The sequence below is a fragment of the Petaurus breviceps genome, unplaced genomic scaffold (assembly GCF_028583685.1).
Source record: "Petaurus breviceps papuanus isolate PSGF00001 unplaced genomic scaffold, PetGlider_PUasm1.0 378, whole genome shotgun sequence".
Lineage (NCBI taxonomy): Eukaryota > Metazoa > Chordata > Mammalia > Diprotodontia > Petauridae > Petaurus > Petaurus breviceps.
In genome coordinates, this window is record NW_027186302.1 from 17,844 (window position 1) to 38,969 (window position 21,126).

Here is a 21,126-nt window from a genome sequence, read left to right on the forward strand (position 1 = left end):
TAATGTAGCGTGTAGCGCAGGGGATCACCTTCACTACAGTAGCAATCTCAATAGGGCTTATTTTGGGGGGAGGGCTTATTTTAGAGGAATCTTACACAGTAAGGGGAGGGCTTATTTTCGGGATAGGTCTTATTATCGGGGAAACACGGTATATATCCACTATTAATCATGGTTGCTCTTACTCTGCTATCTTTAAGCCTTTTACTCTGTTATCTCCAGTTTCTTTCTCACTTGCCTATATATACATATATTCTGAATAAATATTCTAAAGAAATTGCCTTAGGTCTTTCTTGGAGTGCTGAGCATTCCATTTATGCAAATCCTGAACCTCCTTAATCGGACAGTTGGTCTCTATATCCAGCATGCTACATGGACAGCACGTGTGGCCAATGAGCTTGGACCCTGATGCTCTTCTCTTCCATTTCTGTCAGAAGCACGGTATCCACTTTATCAGAGCTTCTGATATTTGGGACCCATTCTCCATCCTGGGCACAAAATTGCCCTTTCATTTTTCATCATTGTGATTTCTTCTTTAAAACACCTGATCTAGGGTCTCTGGAATCCACATCTCACTTGTCACTCCCTTCAGTCTATTGTTTGACTTCTGAACTATTGAAGAATTTATGGCTCTTTTCCACTTTTTGAGATTCCCAAAAATCTCTAAATCCCCCTTTTCTCGAGGTTCTCTGGCCTCACTTTTCTTCCCTGCAGAGCAGTGGGGGGAAGTCCTTTTGTTTGTGGAGAACTGCTCTCTAACTGGTTCCCCAACACCCCCAAAAGGTCTCCCAAAGCCCCTTCCCTCTCCAGCACCTCCCACACCTCCCCTTCACCTGCATGGGCTGGGGCTGTGAACTCCACACCTGGGGTTCAGAAGGAAGCTCACCTCAGCCATCTCCTCATCTCTCACCTGCCTCTCCTTCTGGGGTCTTCTCTGACTGACTTCCCCCCAGGCCCCTGAATTGGGCACTTTCTTCCCAGCCTGACCCCCTTTTAATCCTCTTTTTCCTGATGTCTTCTTTAGTTAATTGTTGGTACCTTGAGGCGAAGGGAAAAGAAAACCTGGAATCTGCTAAGACAAGCCCCTCCAAAGAAAGAAAAGACAGTACAGTAGAGAAGCCAAAAACAACACTGAAAGACAACCTGCCTTTTAAGGAAACAAACAGAAAAGACTGAATGTAAAAACAGGACAAGTACAGAAAGCCCAGGGATCACAGGTCTCCCAGAACAAAGTGACTGGGTAAAAAAAAAAATGAAAACAAGCATTAAAAAAATACTCCAGGGATGGCAGAGAGGTGCAGTGAATAGAGCACTGGCCCTAGAGTCAGGAGGACCTGTGTTCAGATCTGGCCTCAGACACTTGTCACAATTACTAGGTATGTGACCTTGGGCAAGTCACTTAACCCCAACTGCCCTTAAAAAAAAGAAATATTCAGAGGGAATTGGCCAGAACTTTACGTCAGGGAAAACTATGTCCCAATTTAGAGATCTCCTACAGAAAAAACAAAATCAATGGCCGGGTTCTAGGAAGATGGTAGTGCAGGTCAGGAATTTCTAGGCTCTCCAGATTTCCTCAACAAACAGACAGAAAATCAGCACAAAATGAAGGCAGAGCAGCAAGAAGAAAGGGGCAAAGCAGTTGGAGGAGGAGCTGAGAGCACCTCCTGGAAGGCTCCAGGGGCTCAGGTTTGGTGGGAGGGAAGTGTAGACATGTCCACCTACAATGCATCCACTCACAGCAGTCCCAGAGGGAAGCAGAGCAGGCCCTGGAAATGTCACCTCAACCTTCACCTCCCTCACAGCCCCAAGAACTTTCACCTCCAGACATCTGACCTGCCAGTCTTCCATCTAAGGAAGAGCAGATGCTGAGGGAGGGAGGACAGACAGACCCCTAATGTCTCCAGAAGCCCAGCCTAGCCGTGCTGCCCCCACGTGATCCTGGGCTGGGCCTGGGGCCTAGGAGGAGGGAGCACAAGTCCAGGGAGTGTGGGGCCCTGGGGAGCATGAATATGCTCAGGATAGTGAGTCTTGGGCTTAGGGGAGGAAGAGGCTGAGCCCCCAGAGAGAATCCAGAACAGGGAGGACCTGAGGCCTGGGCGACCTGGCCCAGCAAATCTGGATTCAGACTGGGCGCTAATAATACCAGGCTTCTAAAAATGAAATAGGAGAAATTTAAGATCAAAACGGGGAAGCAAAGGAAAAGACCCGGAGCACTTGTAACTCCTGGGGCACAAAAGAAGATCTGGGTCACATTCAGAATGTAAGATAGGATTGTATTTTGTTTCCACAGAAATTATAAAAAAAAAACAAAAATCATTTGAAGCCATACTGATAGCTAATGTCAGAGACAAAAACTGCCTGGAGAGAAGAACAGGGGAGGCTGGTGCCCAAAACTCAGTATACCTAAGAAGACCTCTTCCTGAATATCAAAAAGGACTGCCAGACTAGGAATGTTTTGCACCTGACTATTCCTGAGTCTGGCTGTAAGGTGGATGTCAAGAAAGGCTAGCTGAGCCACTGATCCATGAAGGGTCATCCACATGACCCAGGAAAGGCGCGTCTATGAATGGCAGCCGGTCATCTCATGGGAAGGCTGAGAGAACGACTTTTCCGCTTGTGCTAAGGAGAAACTCTCCATTCAGTTTCCTCACTGACTCCTGGCAGTCTTTGGGCCTGGCCCAATAACACGGTTTGCAGTTGGACATACCTTCTGCTTGGGATTGACAAGCACTTGGGGAGATGTTTTTCCCTAGCTTCAGTTATGTCCTTACTGTCTTAATGGCAAATTAAAATGATACGGACAGATCATGGGGAGACAATATAAGACCTTTCCCTGCAAGTGATGGTGAAAAACAGAATCTCAACACAGCATTCCAAGGAGTCAGTAAGGAAAATTGCTCCAAAGGTCTGGAAGCTGAAGGTAAAGAGGAGATACAGAGAATGTCCTGATCAGGACCTAAAGGGATCCTGGGAACAAAACTTGCAGGAATGTCCTCAGTTTCCAAATGCGCAGGTTAAAGAGAAAAGATAATTAGGGCAAAGGAAGAGAATTTGTAGGTTCTAAAGGGATGGCAGCAGCTCCCTGTGGGGGGGGGAGGGAGAATAGGAAACTACAGGGAAGTGACATGGAGAGAAGAATTCTACATAGACACAGAGACCTATTTATGTCTCAGGGTGGCCCCCTCTAGGGCAGAGGCTGGGAAATGCACACAGTAACTGGTTACCCACTGGAAAGGAATAGCAAGTTCTGCCAAGCAGACTGGCAATTGTCTGTGCAATCATCCTTCTACTGTACTGTGCTTTGGAAATGCTGGTTTTCTTCCATAAAAGCCAAGCCAAGGCTGCCACCCCAGGACTGGTAAGAGTTACGGTTACCAATTCAATTTGGAAACACAAAGTCCTACGAGCCACCAGGGGAAAGACTTTCAGACAAACAGCAAGCACTTTACAGTCATGCCAGACTAATGCCAACTCCCTAGAAAGGAGGGAATGGAAGGATGTGTTCCAGAGCAGCATTCTCAGACTGAGGGTCAGGATGCCCCATAGAGTCCAGTAACTAAACACAGGGATCACTAAAAAATTTGACAAAAGTTAAAGGTTTCTGAAAGCCCAACTTCAACGCCAACAGGTAATGAAGCCAAGGAATCCCTGGCAGGGCTTGGCCCTGTTTTATCACACATCTTCCTTGTGGCCTTGGTTCTGAACCCACAATACCTGCCCTTTGCAGGGCTCACCCCATCACAATATGCAAAGCCCAGGAACCCTGCCAGGAACCCCTCAGCTGAGACAGGAGACTACTGGATGTTCTGAAATCCCAATATGACTGCACTCTGAAGAATGGAAGATGCTGTGTCCTGTAACATCCAATGTTCTGCCAAGATTTAATTCTTTATACAAAAAGAAACAAGCACCTCCATCTCCTTAGTATGCAAAGTGGCTTTCATCTTGTGAAATGGGAAAATTATATGTATGCCAAAGAAATGCTTTAAAAGAGATTTCTTTATGATTTATTATCAGAAAATGCTTTGATTTATATCCCTATTTTATAGACCCAGGGTCTTATAAAAGTTTCTCAGGTAAAAAGGGTCCAGAGGGGAAAAAGGTTAAGAAGCCCTGCTCCCAAGCACTCTGGAGCCCAGGATGCAGAACAGGGTGACCCATACTGCAGATGGGAGCTTAACATCATAGACAAAACGGGGATATTCCATTATGAAGAGGAGCCAGAAACATTTCTAGATAGAAAACCAGAAAGGAAGAGATAATTTGCTTATATAGGCACAATGCTCAGCCCTGGGGATGGGAAAAGAGGCAGGAGGCAGTCCCTGCCCTCAAGGAGGTCAGCATCCACTGGGGGAGACAGCAAGCAAACAAATATGTACAAAGGGAGCCAGGGCAGCACTAAGAGGCCACAACTAGAAGAGGGAAGGAGCCAGAACTCAGAGGGGCTGGGGAATGCTTCCTGTAGCTCTTTAGCTGTTGGCTGGGACTCAAAGGAAGACAGTGAGGCCAGTAGTCTGAGCTGGGGAGGGAGAGCATTCCAGGCCTGGGGAAAGCCCCTGGAAATGCCTGGAGGTGAGAGCAGACAGGTGGCCAAGGCCGATGCATTAAGGACATATGCTGGCGAGTAAGCTGTATGAAGACTGGAAAGGCTGGGGTGGGGGGAGGTTAGGGAGGGCTCTGGATGCTCATTTCTGGCCCATTAGGACACACTGGCAGCTTCACAGACCACCCTCCAGGCCTGTGGCAATGACCTCACTGGGTCACAGAGACTGCACTCACCTGGGCAGGGGGGCTGCTGCTCCCAGGGGCCATTCCCCCTGCTGGGGCCAGGCCTGGGTCCTCTGTAGACTGAGCTGGGCAGGGAGAAGGATCCCAGCTGTGGAGAGGTCTGGCTCTTCTCTTCCTAGGCAGCACTCTGGCCTACAGGGATTTACACAGGGTGAGGCCTCAGATGGGATAAGACCAGTCAGAGCCTCAATGGTCCCTGTCAGAAATCTCCCTCCAAAGGGATCCTCTGTCCTCCCTGCATTCCCTCTCCCTGATTCACAGACCCATTATCTAGACTATAGACTGAGGGCTTAATGTAGGAAGGAAGCTAGGGAAGGTTGAGGATGGGGAGGGCTCTTGAATGGAGCCACCAGGGCATGACCAGGACAAGGCTGAGGCTGGGAGACAAAATCCGATTTGGGAAAGAGCCCTCAGGCAGGGGACCTGCGGCAGGGGAGCAGGGGGCATGGGGAAGGGGAGTAGGGATAGCGCCTGGGAGGCAAGACCATTTAACATGGCTCACAGAGGGAGGTCAGAGGCACTGGAGGGACAGAAGGGTTCTAGGGGAACACTGAGCCTGGGGAAGCAGGATGACTGTGTCCTCAGGTCTAACTGGGAGCTGGGAACGACTGCTGGGACCCTCTGGTGGGACTCAGACTTAGAATCCCTAAAGGGAAGCTGGAGACAGGGAGCCACATGCCAGGGATCTGACAGGGAACCAGCCCCGGAGCCCCGGGTGCAGATCAGGGGGACCAGGACAGAGCTTCGGTAACTGTGTCCAAGCCCGAATAGGGAAGGAGGAAGGGAGGGTCCTGGATCTCAGGCAGGACAAGGGAATTCCTAACCAAGAGGTCAGAGACTAGGGGACCTGGAGACAGTCACATGGGGCTGATAGGAAGGCTGTAATCTGGGTTCCCGGGATCCTCTGGGCGAAGTCTGAAGTCTGGCAAAGTGTTAACCACTTCGGGGAGGGTGAGGCAGGAAATGAGGGAGTGATGGGGGTTCTGCACAAAACCAAGGGGCAGGGAGGCCTCCAGGAGCCGGGATCGGGAGGAAGTGTGCTCCTGGAAGAGCCAGAGGACACTCACCCTTTGGGCGCAAGGACGAGACTGAACTGGGGGAGGGGCGCAACAGAACCAGGAAGTGGGGGAGGGGCGCCCTGACTCAGACCTACCTGGGACTTGCAAGCACAGAGCGGGCGTCCGGAGGGGGAAGGGACGCGGGGGGAGTGATCCGGGGAAGGGCAGGGGGCGGATCCCGGGGAGGGCGGGGCGATCCGGACCAGGGATGGGGGAGGAATTGCGGGAAAGGTGGGAAGATCCTGGTCCTGTGTAAGGCCGAGCCATCTCAGCTCTGGGGAAGGCAGAGCGATCTTGGCTCCCAGGCATCACAGAGCAGTTCCGGCCCCCAGAGAAGGCAGAGAGATTTCAGATCGGGGAAGGGGAACATATGAGGTCCAGGGAAAGCAGAGCAGGCTGGGCTCAAGGACTTCCTGCTTCAGGCCGGCCCGCCCTGGGAGGTCTGCCCAGGGGCCCCGCCCCGCCCCCCAAACCCCCCCAACCCAGCAGTCCCCCCAGCCCAGGCCCCCAGGATGGCCGGCCCCTTTCCTCCCCTCATTCCGGGGCTAGGACTCGGGGACCCTGCCTGCCCCTCCTCCCTCAACCCGCCCTCCATCACCTTCAGTGCCTTCTCCTGTGCAGTGATCCCTTCTTCAGTCCTAAACTCCTCCCAGGCCTCCAAACTCCGCCTGCCCTCCGTCCTTCCCCCCCTCCCTGCCCCCAAACTGCTCAGTTCTGGGGAAGCAGGATGACTGTGTCCTGAGGTCTAACTAGGATCTGGGGGGACTGTGGGGACCCTCTGGGGGGACTGTGGGGACCCTCTGGTGGAGCTCAGGCCTGGAATCCCTAAAGGGAAGCTTGAGACAGGGAGCCACGGGCCGGGGATCTGACAGGGAACCAGCCCCAGAGCCCCGGGTGCAGATCAGGGGGACCAGGACAGAGCTTTGGTAACAGGGCAGACAGACCTAGTGGAACCTTATGGAAGAAACGTGCTCACTTTAGAAAGAACAATAGTCTTTGTAGAAAGCAGGGAAACTTTTAATTTTTAACGGGAGCTTGCATGCCTGGCTGTTCTCCAGAGACACACCCTGGTGGTGTATGCTGCTACCTCTGCAGGCCCTCCCTCTCTTCCCATTGGTTGGTACTCAGAGGCCCACAGCTCTCTGAGCCAGTCTTGTTCATAGTAACTAACCCCCTTACCATGTTCCCCCCCTCACACATACATTGTAAGTGCATTGTGATTAAGGCTCTGCTCCACCAGGGCCAGGAGATAATATTCATAACGTCATTAAGCATGTGCTCTGCCTTTTAGCTGTGACTTCTGAGCCTGCTGGAGATGGCCTAACCCCAGAACCAGTTCTCAATGGTTTCTGATAATGTGGGGCTTGTGACCCTCTTGCAAAAATAATGTTTTCCTCTGTTTCTCACACTTACAGGGGCCGTCTGAAGGCAGGAGCTAGCGACCAAGAGACAGGACATGTGGGTCCTGCTAGGAAAGCGGACTTTTGGGTCCCTCTGGGCAAGTTGGAGAAAGTGTGACCCAATAGTCAGTCTGGGGAAGCTGACCTGGATACTTCTAAATGATCTGGAGTCTGGGAAACAGTTAAGCGCAGGGAGTCTGTATAGAAGCCAGTCCAGGAGAGAGGTGTGGTCCTGGAGGACACTTGCCAAAGGTATGAGACCCAGTACAAAAGCAGCCAGCAGAAGCCAGGACCTCTTTGGGACCCTGACTCAGTCCCAGCTGGGACCTGCACCAAAAAGCTGGCTTATGGAAGGCAGTAAAATCCCAGCTCTAGGGAAGAAGGCAGAGTGACTTCAGTGACTGCTTCTAGTCAGCCCACTTAGGGAGGCTCCTTCTAGTCCCAAGAGGCCCCCAGGAGGAGTCTTTTCCTCCAATCTCACCCTAGGTCAGGATCTCAGGACCCAGCCTGCCTTTCGTTCACAAGCCCTGCCTTTCAAGGACTGGGAGATTGTTGCTCAGGAACCTTGGTCCTGCCCAGCTCTTCCTGACCCCATGTAATGGCAAACACGGAAGTGGTTCACACCTTGTTTCAGCTATTGAAGTAACTCCTTGTTTCAGTCTGTTAAGAAACAGAATGTGTGAGCTCTACAACCTGTGAACTCCTGGGGAGGAGTTAATGACTATATAAGGAGAGCCCCAGGGCTAGAGACAGCAGGAGCTGAAAAGAAGACTCTTGTGGTGGCACAGTCAAGGAGAATACCTGTGGTATCCTGGCATTGTTTTTCTGCCCTGTCTGTGTTGATGTTTGTGATACTTTGTGCAGAAGCCCTGGGACCTTACTGGAAGCTCTGAAAGAGGATTTCTGGTTGTATGTGTACAGAAGTCCTGGGACTTTCCTGATGATTTGTGCTGACCTCTTGGATCTTGTTTGTTGGTGGGTCTGAGTTGATTTCACAGGCAGATAGTGAATTGATGATGGTGCCGGCAATGTGCATGAATATTCTTGTGGCTCTGTTAAGCTTTGTTTTCCCAGAAACAGGAACTGTGAAGGACCTGAGGTGGACTGGACACTGTGAGCTTCAATATGGAATGGGAACTGGACAAAGAGCTGGAAAAGGGACTGGGAACCACCTGCCTTTGAACCCAGGTGATAGTTGGAGCTGGGATCATGGAAGAGGAACCATGGAAACTGAAAGCCAGCCTCGAATTAAGCTGAAAGAAGACTTTACTTGGATATTGTGCACTGACTGAGAAGATTGTGATTTACTTGTGACCTAGGGGTGGATGGCCTGTGTATTTTCCAGTACCCCTTAAGAGGTTAATGAGTAGTGACTTATGACTGAGTAGTGACTGATGACTGAATAGTGATTCATTTGTAATCTAGTGTGCCCCATGAGTGGAGAACTTTGACTATAGTATTTTGTGACCCTTAAGGTGGCCTCCTTAAGGATGATTGAATGATTGTGTTACTAAATGATTATACTTTGCTGAAAGCTATTGTGACCACTTTGGTGAAAACTATGTGGCCATTTTACTTATAAGTCATTATGAATGCTGTATTTTGATTTTCTGTGATAAGGTATAACATTGTAAATGCTGTACCTTGGTTCTCTGTCAATGTTTTGCTCTGATTTGTTATTGAATAAATAGAATGTTCACTTTACTATGTAATCAGAACCTTGAAAGCTGTTCACAGCATCATTCTCTGGAAAGCTGCTTGTGGGTGGCTCTATACCCCATATAGGGTCTTCTTGGCAAAGACAGTGGAATGCTTTGCATTTCCTTCTCCAGTTCATTTTACAGATGAGAATGCTGAGGCAAATAAGATTAAGTGACTTAGCCAGGCTCACCCAGACAGGAAGCACCTGAGGCCAGATCTGAACTCTGAAAGTGTTTTGGGCCCAGGATTCTATCCACTGGGCCACTGGGCTGAGGACAAATGCTAATTAAATAACTGATGCAAAAAGAAGACTTTGCTTTCTTGGTTTTGTTGCAAGTACTAAAGGCCTTTGATCATTTTAATACTCAACTCTTTTTTATAAAAGAATCCACTTTTCTCTATCATTTTCTAACTAAGGGCCCAACCTGATCATACCTCAGTCTCTGGGCCAGTCCCAGACCTCAGCAGGAGAGATTGGAATTATGTCCAAAAGGCTATAAAAATGTGTGCACCCTTGGTCCCAACAATACAACTTCTAGGCCTGTGTCCCAAAGAAATCATACAAAAATATTTATATCAGCTCTTTTTTGTGGTGGTGAAGAATTGGAAATCAAGGGGATGTCCCTCAATTGGGGAATGGCTGAAGAAGCTGAGGTATATGAATGTAATGGAATACATTGTGCTATAAGAAATGAGGAGCAGACGGACTTCAGAATAACCTGGAGAGACTTCTATAAAGTGATGCCGAGTGAGGAGAGCAGAACCAGGAGAACTCTGTACACAATTCCAGACACATTGTGTCTGTGCTGACTGACTTTGATAGACTGGGCTCCTCAGAGCACTGCAAGGCTGTAAGACAGCTCCGGAAAGGGCTGTCCACACACAGAGAAAGAATCTGAGTGCAGATGAGAGCAAACTCCTAGCTCTCTCTCTGGTTTTGTTCCCTCTTTCCCATTGGTTATTCCATTGGTTATACTTCTTTACAACTTGACTAATGTTCAATGTGAAGGTACGTGTAGAAGGTATATTGGATTGCATGCTGTCATGGGGGAGGGGGAGGGGAGAAAAGGTGGAACTCACAAACTTATGGAACTAAATGTTGTAAAATAAAAGTATATAAAATTAAAAGAAAAAATATTTTCTTTTCAATTCAGGGAGCAAAACAAGTGTTTTCATAAGAGTACAATATGCCCTGATTGCACACAAAACTGCAAATCTACCATGTACAACTTACTATCATCTCCAAATACAGAACAAAGTTATCCTGGAAATTACCTTTGTTTCCTTCCTTCCCTGCCCCAGCCCCAGAGATGGCTACCATTAGACATAAAAAGACATATATAAGTAAAATTATTCTCTACTTCTATGTATCACTTCTTTCTCTGGATGCAGAAAGCAGCTCTCTGTAATGTGTCCTTTATTTTCAATTTGTGTCTTTATTGTAGTCAAAATGACACATTCACTCAAAGATTCTGTGACCACAATATTGCTCTTACTGTATCCAACGTTCTCTCAGCTCTTACTCACTTTGTGTAAGCCTATGTGCACTTTCTAAGTTCATTGAGCTCATCATTTCTTATGCCTCAGTAGCACTGCATTACAAACACACACCCCAACCCATTTAGTTAGAGAACCAAAGGTGTATTAGTACTAAAAACACCTTAGCAGATTCTGGAGGTTTTGAGATTCATTATTAAGGATGGCAATTAGTCATCTTAAGAACTCCTGAAACTTGGAGGGGGAGGGGGATAATTCCAGGAATTGACTCCATTCTGAAGCATTTCAGTAAATTTTGGGGTGCCACTCTATAAAATTTGTTTTAAGGAAAAAATGAGGATTAAATATTATAAAAGTTTTTTAAAGTAGTTGGCAAGATCAATAGTTTCCTTTTTTGGGGCAATGAAGGAAAGCTAGTTTTGTTAGTTATGCCAGACTAGAGAAAGTGAAGGGAAAAAATGGTAAATGGTTTGCACTTCAGTTCACCCTCTTGTTAACTCTTTTCCTCAGTTCAGAGATCCATACACTTTTATTCTGTTCACTCTTATAATCCCAGATCAGATTTTTAAATATATCTTAAATTGAGGAAAGAGAATGCTGGAGAATTGGAGGGAAACTTTCTGCTCCACCTGATGGATGGGCACGGGGGAAAAGCCAGTGTGGGCCCTACACTAGGAGAGGTCCCAGTGGTTCTGTGCCCCTGGATATGCTGCAGCCTGATCCTCTAGGACATCCTCCCCACCCTGCCCTAGCAGTTGCAAGTGGCCCCAAGTCCCCACAACACCTACAGTTTGGGGCTGGGTGTCAGACCCCATGGTCAGCCTTTGCTTTGTCCTGCAACCTGGAAATACCACCAATGGAAAAGTTCTGGCACCAGGCGCCCTAGAACCTAGGCAATAAAGAAATCAGTGGTGGCTGAGGCAGCTTCTGAAACTCTCAGCCCACAGATGGTAAACGGTCAGATAATTAGTTAGATGACACCAGGGTCAGGACTATATTGCTTTGCCCATACTCAGATCGGGGTCACAGTCCTGGGTGGCAGGCTCAGAGTAAGGAGCATAAGCATGGTTTTTTTTTTTTATTTTTGGGACTCTCCTAAGAGATCCATGGCACAAGAGTAATTGTGGCTACTCACAGACCAGGAGAGAAGCCCTGTCTATTCCTCTTGATTTCCTGATTTCAAGCCCAATGCCACATTTAACATGTTGGGGTACAGGTAATGCTTATATACATAATGAACCAGAGCTGGGCTACACTATATAATCATTCTAAGATCCTGAGTTATTGTTCCCATGGGAATGGTTGTCTCAAGTCTTAGAGGTTGTGATTACTCTGAGGATAAGAGGTCTGTGATGGGAACAGGGAGTGTGAGCATGTCAGAGACATGATGGATGTTAACTCTCAGGTCCCTGGGAAACAGGGGGAGGGAGCACCTGATGTAACAAATACACTTTGCCACATTGTGAAATAATCCAGAGGGCAAAGGATCATTGTTATGCCAAGGTCAGGGCACAGCCTGCCTGCTGGACCTTAGCTCTGGGAAACAGGGTAACTCCAAATCTTGATTTCTCAGACAGAAGCCCTGTCTGTTGTTCTGTAATGGTTTCCCAGACAGGAAGTGAGAATTTCCTTGAGACCAAGATCTGGTGGCAGAGCAGCTACAGAAGAAAGGAGAACTGAGTAATGAGAACTTGTGGTGCTGGAGCTTCATCTGAACAGGAGCCCAGGAGCCAAGCAATAAGAAACCACAATTTAGGAAAATTTCCCTTGCTGATTTCTTCTCAAAATTGAGCCTAGCAAAAAGATGATGAACCTATTGGGACATAGAAGGAGTGTGGCTCAATCAACAAGGAATATAGTGCAATGTTAGCGGAATGAAAAAGATCCCCCTTTCCAACCTACTACTTTGGAGAAATCACCAAATGAGGAAGAAAAGAGAAAGCAAGACAATGTGATGGCATTTAGATACAAAACAAGAAAGAAAAGAAAAAAATGAGTTCTCAGAACACCAACTGAAAATCCTTAAAGAGTATTTTAATAGAAATCAGTATATCTACTAAGACCGAGTCAAGGTCTTGTCTGTTGAAGTAGGCTTGACTCCGATTCAGATTAAGAGAAGAGAATGGCCCGTAAGAAAAAATGTCCAAGCAGACCCTGTCCTAGAAAAAAACCATCTTCATTCAAGCAACTGGAGTTACCAAGTTTGTTCTAGACCTTCATCCTTGAGTCCTTTACAATTAAATCCAATAAAAACGAATGCTCATACTCCTGTTAACAACTTCTATCCATCTTTAAATGTCTATTTTTTTCTGTTTCCCATTTCAGCTCAGCGTTGCTGGGCTGAATTTGCAAGCACATTCAATGCTATTTAATAGGATATCTATGTCTTAATGCCATTTGGTTAAATTTAGCAAAAGGAAATATATTTTACATATGGAATTTTTCAACTGTTAAATGAGGGGGAGAATAAAAAAAAAGAAAGTGAATCGAGATGATAGTGCTAGTAATGTGTGTAAATATCATTGTAGCTCCCTTAATCTTGATTCAAGGCTGGCTTCCAAACCCAAGGGCTCCTTCTCCATGGGCTTACTTCTCCCAACTTTTGCCTGGATTCATACATAGGTAGCTCTTGGTTCCTGTTCTGTATCAAGATGAAAGAGGTCTTTACTTTGGATACGCTGTATTGACTAATGAGATTTGTAATTTATTGTGATGTAGGGGTGGATGGTGTTTATACTTTCTGCTACCCCTTAAGGATGATTGGCAGCCAGCCTGTAGTTAAGATGAAAGAGAACTTTACTTGGATACTCTGTATTGACTGAAGGGATTGTAACCTAGGGGGTGGATAGTGTTCACATTTTCTCCTACCCTTAAAAGACGACTATAAGATACACTGAGTAGTATGTTTTCTTTAAGGCTATGTGGCCACCTTAGTAATAAGTTGTTATGTTGTGAATATTATGCTTTAGTTTATTGATGAACAGAGTCCATTATACTATGCGATGAGACCCTTACAGTAATCCACAATAAAAATCTGGCAGAAATGATATAAATCAGAAGTTAATAAATCATTTGAAAATGCTCTTTTAAAAAAAAGTTACAATAGCAGTCCTCAGGATAGCTGCCATAATTGGATTTACAAACAGTAGAAGGGTAACGTGACAAATATTGAAGAAAAGTAGAAAAATTGGGACACAAATTCATTGTTGGTGGAATTGTAAAATGATCCAAACCTTTTGGAGAGCAATCTGGAATTATGTGGGCATGCCAATACTTGGTCTATTTGCAAACATGATTAGGGAAAAAGGAAAAGATTCTACATGTTCTAAAATGTTTATAGCAGCTCTCTGCTGGCAAAGAACTGAAAACTGCAGAGATGCAGTTGGGGAATGGTTGAAAAATTGTGGTATATGATTGTGATGGAATATTACTGTATTACGAGAAATGATTTCAAGATTTTAGAAAAAGATGGGAAGATTTGCATGAAATACCGAGGGAAATGAGTAGAACCAAGAGAACATTGTATAGTAACAGAAATATTGTTTTAAGAATGACTTTGAGTGAAGTAGCTATTTTTTATCTATTTTAAACATCCAAATTAGCTATATGGGATATAAATAGATATTATCTGCATCCAAAGAACTCATAGTTGTATAGAATAACTTACACACAACTATATGTGCCTAATTATACCCATTCCTTTACAAGGTGAGGGATGAGGGAATAATAGGAAAAAAAATAGATAATTTTATTATGTATTTGAAAGGAATATCTATTTGTGCATAGTGAATTTGCAGTTTCACATAAATCATCTTTTTATTGTGCTATGTTAAGGAAATGGTTTATTCTATAAAACAAATTTTTTTTTAAAAGTTAGCTTGAAAATAAAAACACTCATGTTTTAAGATCTTGGCAACTGATCCCATCAGTTCTTGGAAACCATAAAGAGAAAAAAATAGATGCTGAGTCAGCGCTATCGTCCCTGGCCTCAAAGGTCACTGTAGAAGGTGACTACAGTCATGAAATTAAAAGAAGCATCCTCCTTCAAAGGAATGTTGTGGCAAATCTGGATGGCATCCTAAACTGCAGGGACATTACCTTGCCAACAAAAGGCCATATAGTGAAAGCTATGGGTCTTCCAGCAGTGTGGCTGTCAGACTTGTAGTATAAGAAAAGCTGAGCACCTCAGAATCAACAAATTAAATTATGTTGCTGGAGGATACTTTTGCAGGTCCCCTGGACCACAAAAAGGTGACATCAGGCAATAATCAAAGAAATTCATTCATTTTATTCACTGGAGGGTTAAACACTAAAGTTGAAATACTTTGGCCACATAATAAGATGGGATTCATTAGGAAAGACCCTGATGCTGGGAAAGACAGAAGGAAAAAGGAGAAGGGGAAAGCAGAGGATGAGATGGATAGTGTCATGACATGATTGAAATGACTGAAGAACAAATAAGGTGAGACTGTCATGATGGCCTAAAGACAATCAGATCTATTTTGATGACAATGTTTTCCATGCATAGATACGACAAACCAAAGCCTATCTTCAGGAGATATTGCATTGGTGTTCTCAAGACCACAAGGACTAATTGTAACAAGTTAATTCAAGTCAACTGAGGTCCAAAGCTCTGAGGACTAGAAGTTTATTTGTGAATATGAATTTACTAAAAAAAAAAGGTCAACTCCTTCCCCATTTAACTCAAAGACCTGGAGGAGAGGCAGTTTTGTCCATCACTAGGTTTTATGAACTTTCCCTTTACATTTTTAAAAGGTTCCATGGGTACATTTTATTCACCGAACTCTAAAGATGTTTAAAGAACAAACAACAAACCACAATTTTCACACAATTAGTCCTTTGTCATTATATTATTTACTCTTGTGTTGGTACATTTTTGTACGTTAATCTGTGAATGATTTTTTAAGTAAAAAAACTAACATATTCCAAAAAAAGAACAAAGAACAGAAGTTAGTACAAGGGGAAAACAAGATAAATGGTTAAAGGACTGACAGCATCATGGGGGCAGAGACAAAGTGATTCAATGGAACTGAAATGTGGGCTGGGACAACCCTTTTTTTTCATCTTGAAAATGTTGAGATTTTCCATTCATAACTTACAGAAATAACTAATGATAGATAAGTTTCCTCTAATTGTATAAAAACTCCCAGAGACAGTATTTCCAGGAATGGCATCATCTTGGTTGGTAGAGATAGCAACAGATGGCCTAGAATTGAATCAGGACACTTAAAGGTATAGAACAGAACAGGTTTCCTTGGCAGGAAGTGATTTGTTGCTGGTGCTGAGATAATTCCTTCAGAATTCAAGCAAGTAGGATGTAGAGAGCATGTGTCAAGCTCTCCACCCAAAAGTCTTTCCATGGTGAGTAGAGTTATAAAGTTTCTCTCCAGTGTGGCTTTTTTGATGTTGAAGAGTGTTCTTCCATCTATAAATTTTTCTACATTGATTACATTCATTTCCTTTGTTTCCAGTGTTGATTTTCTGATGTACAGTAAGACTGTTTCACCCTGTACAAGTCTTTCCACATTAATCTTACATTCATACAGTTTCTCTCCAGTGTGGATGCTCTGATGTGCAATAGGTTATCTCTTCTCTCTGAATGCCTTTCCGCATTGCTTACAGTCATGTTTCTCTTTACTAGGGAGTCTCTCAGGTGCAGCACAGATTTTTCTCCAACTGAAGTCACAGGGACAATCACTCATGAATCTTTGCTTGTGAACTTCTTCCAAAGAAAGGCTTAGCTCTGCAGCAGTTTCCTTCATTTCTAGTCTGATCTCTCTACCTTAAAAAAAAAAAAAATACAGCCCCCCCCCCCCCCAAACATTTATGTTCCCTTCCTGCCATCAGCAGAATATAAATTCTGATACTTTCTATTCCTCTAGGAAAAGAGAAAAATCCTAAATGGGTAGAACAAATCACTTGTTAATGCCAATAACTTGTATTCCAAGGATGATTTAATTTCCAAACAGCTTCATGCATGAATTTACAGTGGATCCTCACAACAAACCTGTGACACAGGGAAGGCAATCATCTCATCACATTCACAACTCAACCAAGTGCTCAGAATAACTGACTACCTTGACACAAGTCCTAGCAGCTAAAACTAGAATTTAAGCTCAGTGTATGGCCATGCTCTGTCCACAGTACTCAATAAATTATCTCCATGTTCAATTTTTCAGTTTCCCTGTCTGCAGGTTAAATCTTTTCTTCAGAGATATAATGCCATTTGGTGGACATAAACTAAATATTCACAATATTTCATGAGCTAGCCTTCTTGCAAGCATAATGTAATTTTTATCATGATCAATTTCAAACTTACTTTTTTGTTGCATGAATTTTTTGGTATATATCTCAGGCCTGTGATTTTGTCCTGACCCTTTCATTTTTTTGAGATTGCCATTACTAATTTCTTTTTTAAAAATTATCTGTAAATTCCTCTGCTCACTAAAATAAAATTAAAACCCTTCTAACAAAACACAATTTAAAAAAACAGATTCCCCATATCTGAAGATACGTCTGAAACAGGAATTTGACTTCATCATCCTTCTCTACAGAGCTGGACAGCAAGCTTCACTATTGATCCTGTTGCACCCCTTCCCCTTTAGAGGTTAACAAACCCCTTTAAGAATTGAGACAATAATCCAAGGGATTTGAGCTAAAATTTTGTCAGTGGCACCTTAAACGGTAAATAATTGTCCAATTTCGTCACAAAATTATTTATCCGCCGGGATATTAAATATGTGGATGTTTCTACCTTAACAGGGGTCTTTCTGCATTCAGGAATGCATGGCTTTTTTGAATCATGCAATGAGTACCTCAACTGACTTCTTCTATTTGCAATATATTCTTTCAGTTCTTCAACTTGACATCACATTGTTTCCAGACTTCCAGGAAGGTTGGACATTCATGTGTAAATCATCACAGGCATGCAAAGACCCTCAGTGGCTGTCTTATCACTACACCGGTGTAGTTCTCTCAATCATGTGTTACACTTGAATCACATCTCAGCAAACCTGAAATCACACTGGGGTTTGCTTTCTTGCAGCAGTGAGAGCTGGCTATCACTAGGCATGCAGAGTAGAGGTCATCATGAACCACCAGAACCTTGCTGCACAAACAGATGATTGAAATGCTGTGGCTGCTTTTTAATTTGCACTTCTCTGTTTCTATTACTGTTCTTTCTCACTGCTTCTCAAAGGAATTAGCTGGCAACATGGGTCAGACTAATTGTTAGTCATTTAGTAGTTTCCATAAAAGTGTGTTTAGTTTACAAGTGGTAGAAGAAACAAAATTATGTCTAAAGAAATTCTATCTTTTAAGTTGTTTTGTATATAAACATTAATAATAAAAAAATCAAATCAATAATTGCAATTGACAAATGAAGTACAATTGTCAATTACTGCAGTACTTCACATGAGCCAAAAGAACAAGAATCCTTTCTAATAGTAATTAGCAGTTCATTTTGACTATTTGAGAGTTAAAAACAATGACTTTCCATCCTTCACCAGGAGCCTAATTTTCCTTTCATTTTCCACCTCATCCAAGAGTAAGCATTTTCACCATACTCCCTTTAAAAATCAGAATATAACTGGTGGTGCAGTGGATAGAATACTGGGTCTCAAGTCAAAGACAGGCGTTCCAACCTATGTCATAAATTTGCTAGTAATGTGACCCTCTCCAATTTGTCTACTTAATGTTGCATAAGATGGTCCATCCATGTAAAAGTCTTCCCACAATGGTTACATTCATAAGGTTTCTCTCAAGTGTGGGTTCTCTGATGTACAGTAAGATGGGAATACCATTTAAAAGCTCTTCCATTAATACCATTTCCACATTGATTGCATTCAAAATGTTTCTTCTCTTCAGTGTGGATTCTCTGATGAACAATAAGCCAGACCTCCACGTAAAAACCTTTCCACATTGATTATATTCCTAAGGTTTCTCTCCAGTGTGGATTCTCTGATGCTGAGTAAGAGCTCTACTTTCTCTAAAAACCTTTCCACATTGATGGCAGTCATAAAGTTTCTCTCCAGTGTGAATTCTCTGATGCAGAATAAGACTGGTATACCATTTAAAAGCCTTTCCACACTGAGTGCATTCATAAGGTGTCTCTCCAGTGTGGATTCTCTGATGTACAGTAAGAGTGGTACACCACTTAAAGGCCTTTCCACATTGATTACATTCATAAGGTTTCTCTCCAGTGTGGATTCTCTGATGCTGAATAAGACCATCCTTCCATGTAAAAGCCTTTCCACATTGTTTACATTCATATGGTTTCTCACCAGTGTGGATTCTCTGATGTTCACCAATACTCTTCCTACATCTGAAAGTCTTTCCACATTGATTACATTTATAAGGTTTCTCTCCAGTGTGGATTCTCTGATGTTGCACAAGACTGTCCTTCCATGTGTAAGTCTTTCCACATTGATTACATTTATAAGGTTTCTCTCCACTGTGCATTCTCTGATGTTGAACAAGACTGTCCTTGCGTCTATAAGTCTTTCCACATTGATTACATTTATACAGGTTCTCTCCAGTGTGTATTCTCTGATGTAGAGTCAGACTGTTCCACCATTTATAAGCCTTTCCACATTGATTACACTTATAAGGTTTCTCTCCCGTGTGGATTCTCTGATGTAAAGGAATGCTTTTCCTACATCTGAAAGTCTTTCCGCATTGATTACATTTATAAGGTTTCTCTCCAGTGTGGATTCTCCGATGTTGAACAAGACTGGCCTTCTGTGTGTAAGTTTTCCCACACTGATTACAACCATACAGTTTCTCTCCAGTGTGGATGCTTTGATGTAGAGTAAGACTGTTCCACCATTTAAAAGTCTTCCCACATTCATTACATGCATAAGGTTTCTCTCCAGTGTGGGTTCTCTGATGTACAATAAGCTGAGCCTTCTTTTTAAAAGCTTTTCCACATTGATTACAGTCATAAGGTTTCTCTCCAGTATGGATACTCTGATGTAGATTAAGAGCACTACTTTCCTTAAAAGCCTTTCCACATTCATTACAGTGATAAGGTTTCTCTCCAGTGTGGATTCTCTGATGTAGAGTAAGACTGGTACACCATTTAAAAGTCTTTCCACAGTGATTGCATTCATAAGGTGTCTCGCCAGTGTGGATTCTCTGATGTACAGTAAGATTGGTAGACCACTTAAAAGCCTTTCCACACTGATTACACTCATAAGGTTTCTCTCCAGTGTGGATTCTCTGATGTTGAACAAGACTATCCTTCCATGTAAAAGTCTTTCCACATTGTTTACATTTATAAGGTTTTTCTCCAGTATGGTTTCTCTGATGTACGATAAGACGATCCCTCTTTTTAAAAGCCTTTCCACATTGATTACAGTCATAAGGTTTCTCTCCAGTGTGGATTCTCTGATGTACAGTAAGACCTCTCCTTTCCCTAAAAGTCTTTCCACATTGATTACAGTCATAAGGTTTCTCTCTAGTGTGGGTTCTCTGATGTTGAACAAGACTGCCTTTGCATGTAAACAACTTTCCACACTGGTTACATTTATACTGTTTATCTCCAGTGTGGATTTTCTGATGCAAAATAAAACGAGACCTCCTTGTAAAAGTCTTTCCACATTGATTACATTGATAAGTCTTCTGTCTAGCGCGGATTTTCTTTTTTGTTGCACAGACTTCTCTCCCATTGAAGTCAGAGGGACCGTCACTCATCAATCTTTCCTCATGAGTTTCTTCCACAGAAAGGCTTGGTTCTGGAGTAGTTTCCTTCATTTCCAGTCTTATTTCTCCTTATGGGAGAGATGGGAAAAAAACAAATAAACAATAAAAAATGTAGAAACTACACACACATAAGACACACACACTCCCTTACCTCCATGGGCAGAATATAAACTCAGTTACTTTGTATTTCCTCAAAGAGAAAAATCTTAAAAGGGCAGAAGTAATCATTTAAAATGCCATTAGTTCACATTCTAAGGATGATTTAATTCACAAAGAACTTCATACACACTCACAATGAATCTTCACGACAAACCTGTGACACTGGTAGGGCCTTCATTCTCATCACATTCACAAGTCAGACCATAAGTTCAGATTGGCTGAGTGACTTTGACCCCGATCCCAAGAGCTGAGATTAGAATTCAAACCCTTTGAATGGCCATGCTCTGTCCACAGACCTCGACAATTTATCTTCACTTCAATATTTCCATATCCCTTTCCCTTTCATTGTCCGGACTTTCAATCCTTTCTTCATAGATACAATGCCATTTGGTGCATATATACTAAATATTCATAATATTTCATGATCTAGCCTACTTGTAAGCATAAACTAATTTTCCTGATCACTTTCAGTCTTATTTTTTCTGTTGCATTATCTCAGTTCACATGCAGAATACCAACACTTTTTCTGGATTTACCTGAGGCAGAAAAGATTTTGTTCTAAAGCATTAATTTTTTAGAGAGCCATTACTTGTTTCCTTTTGAAAAATTATCATTAAATCCATGTGCTCAATAAAATAAAATTAAAATCCTCCTAAAACACATAATTAAAAGAATGCATAGCATTGCCCATGACTAAAAATACGTGTCTGATACAGCAATTTGAGCTTATCATCCTTTTCTAGAAAAGCGGACAGCATGCTTCACTATTGGTGCTCTTGTGCCCCCTCCCCGTTTTTAGGTTC

General features: G+C 43.4%; 1 protein-coding gene and 1 pseudogene across 1 annotated transcript in view; both read right to left on the reverse strand.

Moving 5' to 3' along the window:
- The window catches only part of LOC138169786 (KRAB domain-containing protein 5-like), a 20,825-nt gene extending 14,314 nt beyond the window's left edge, over window positions 1–6,511 (reverse strand). Inside the window, exons 1-2 of the mRNA XM_069099345.1 lie at window positions 6,442–6,511; window positions 4,777–4,917 (exon numbers count right to left, since the gene is read on the reverse strand). Coding sequence (XP_068955446.1) covers window positions 4,777–4,809 — 33 coding nt within the window. The 5' untranslated portion in view covers window positions 4,810–4,917; window positions 6,442–6,511. The remainder of the gene's footprint in view (window positions 1–4,776; window positions 4,918–6,441) is intronic.
- The window catches only part of LOC138169787 (zinc finger protein 850-like), a 60,705-nt pseudogene that overhangs the window by 16,474 nt on the left and 23,105 nt on the right, over window positions 1–21,126 (reverse strand).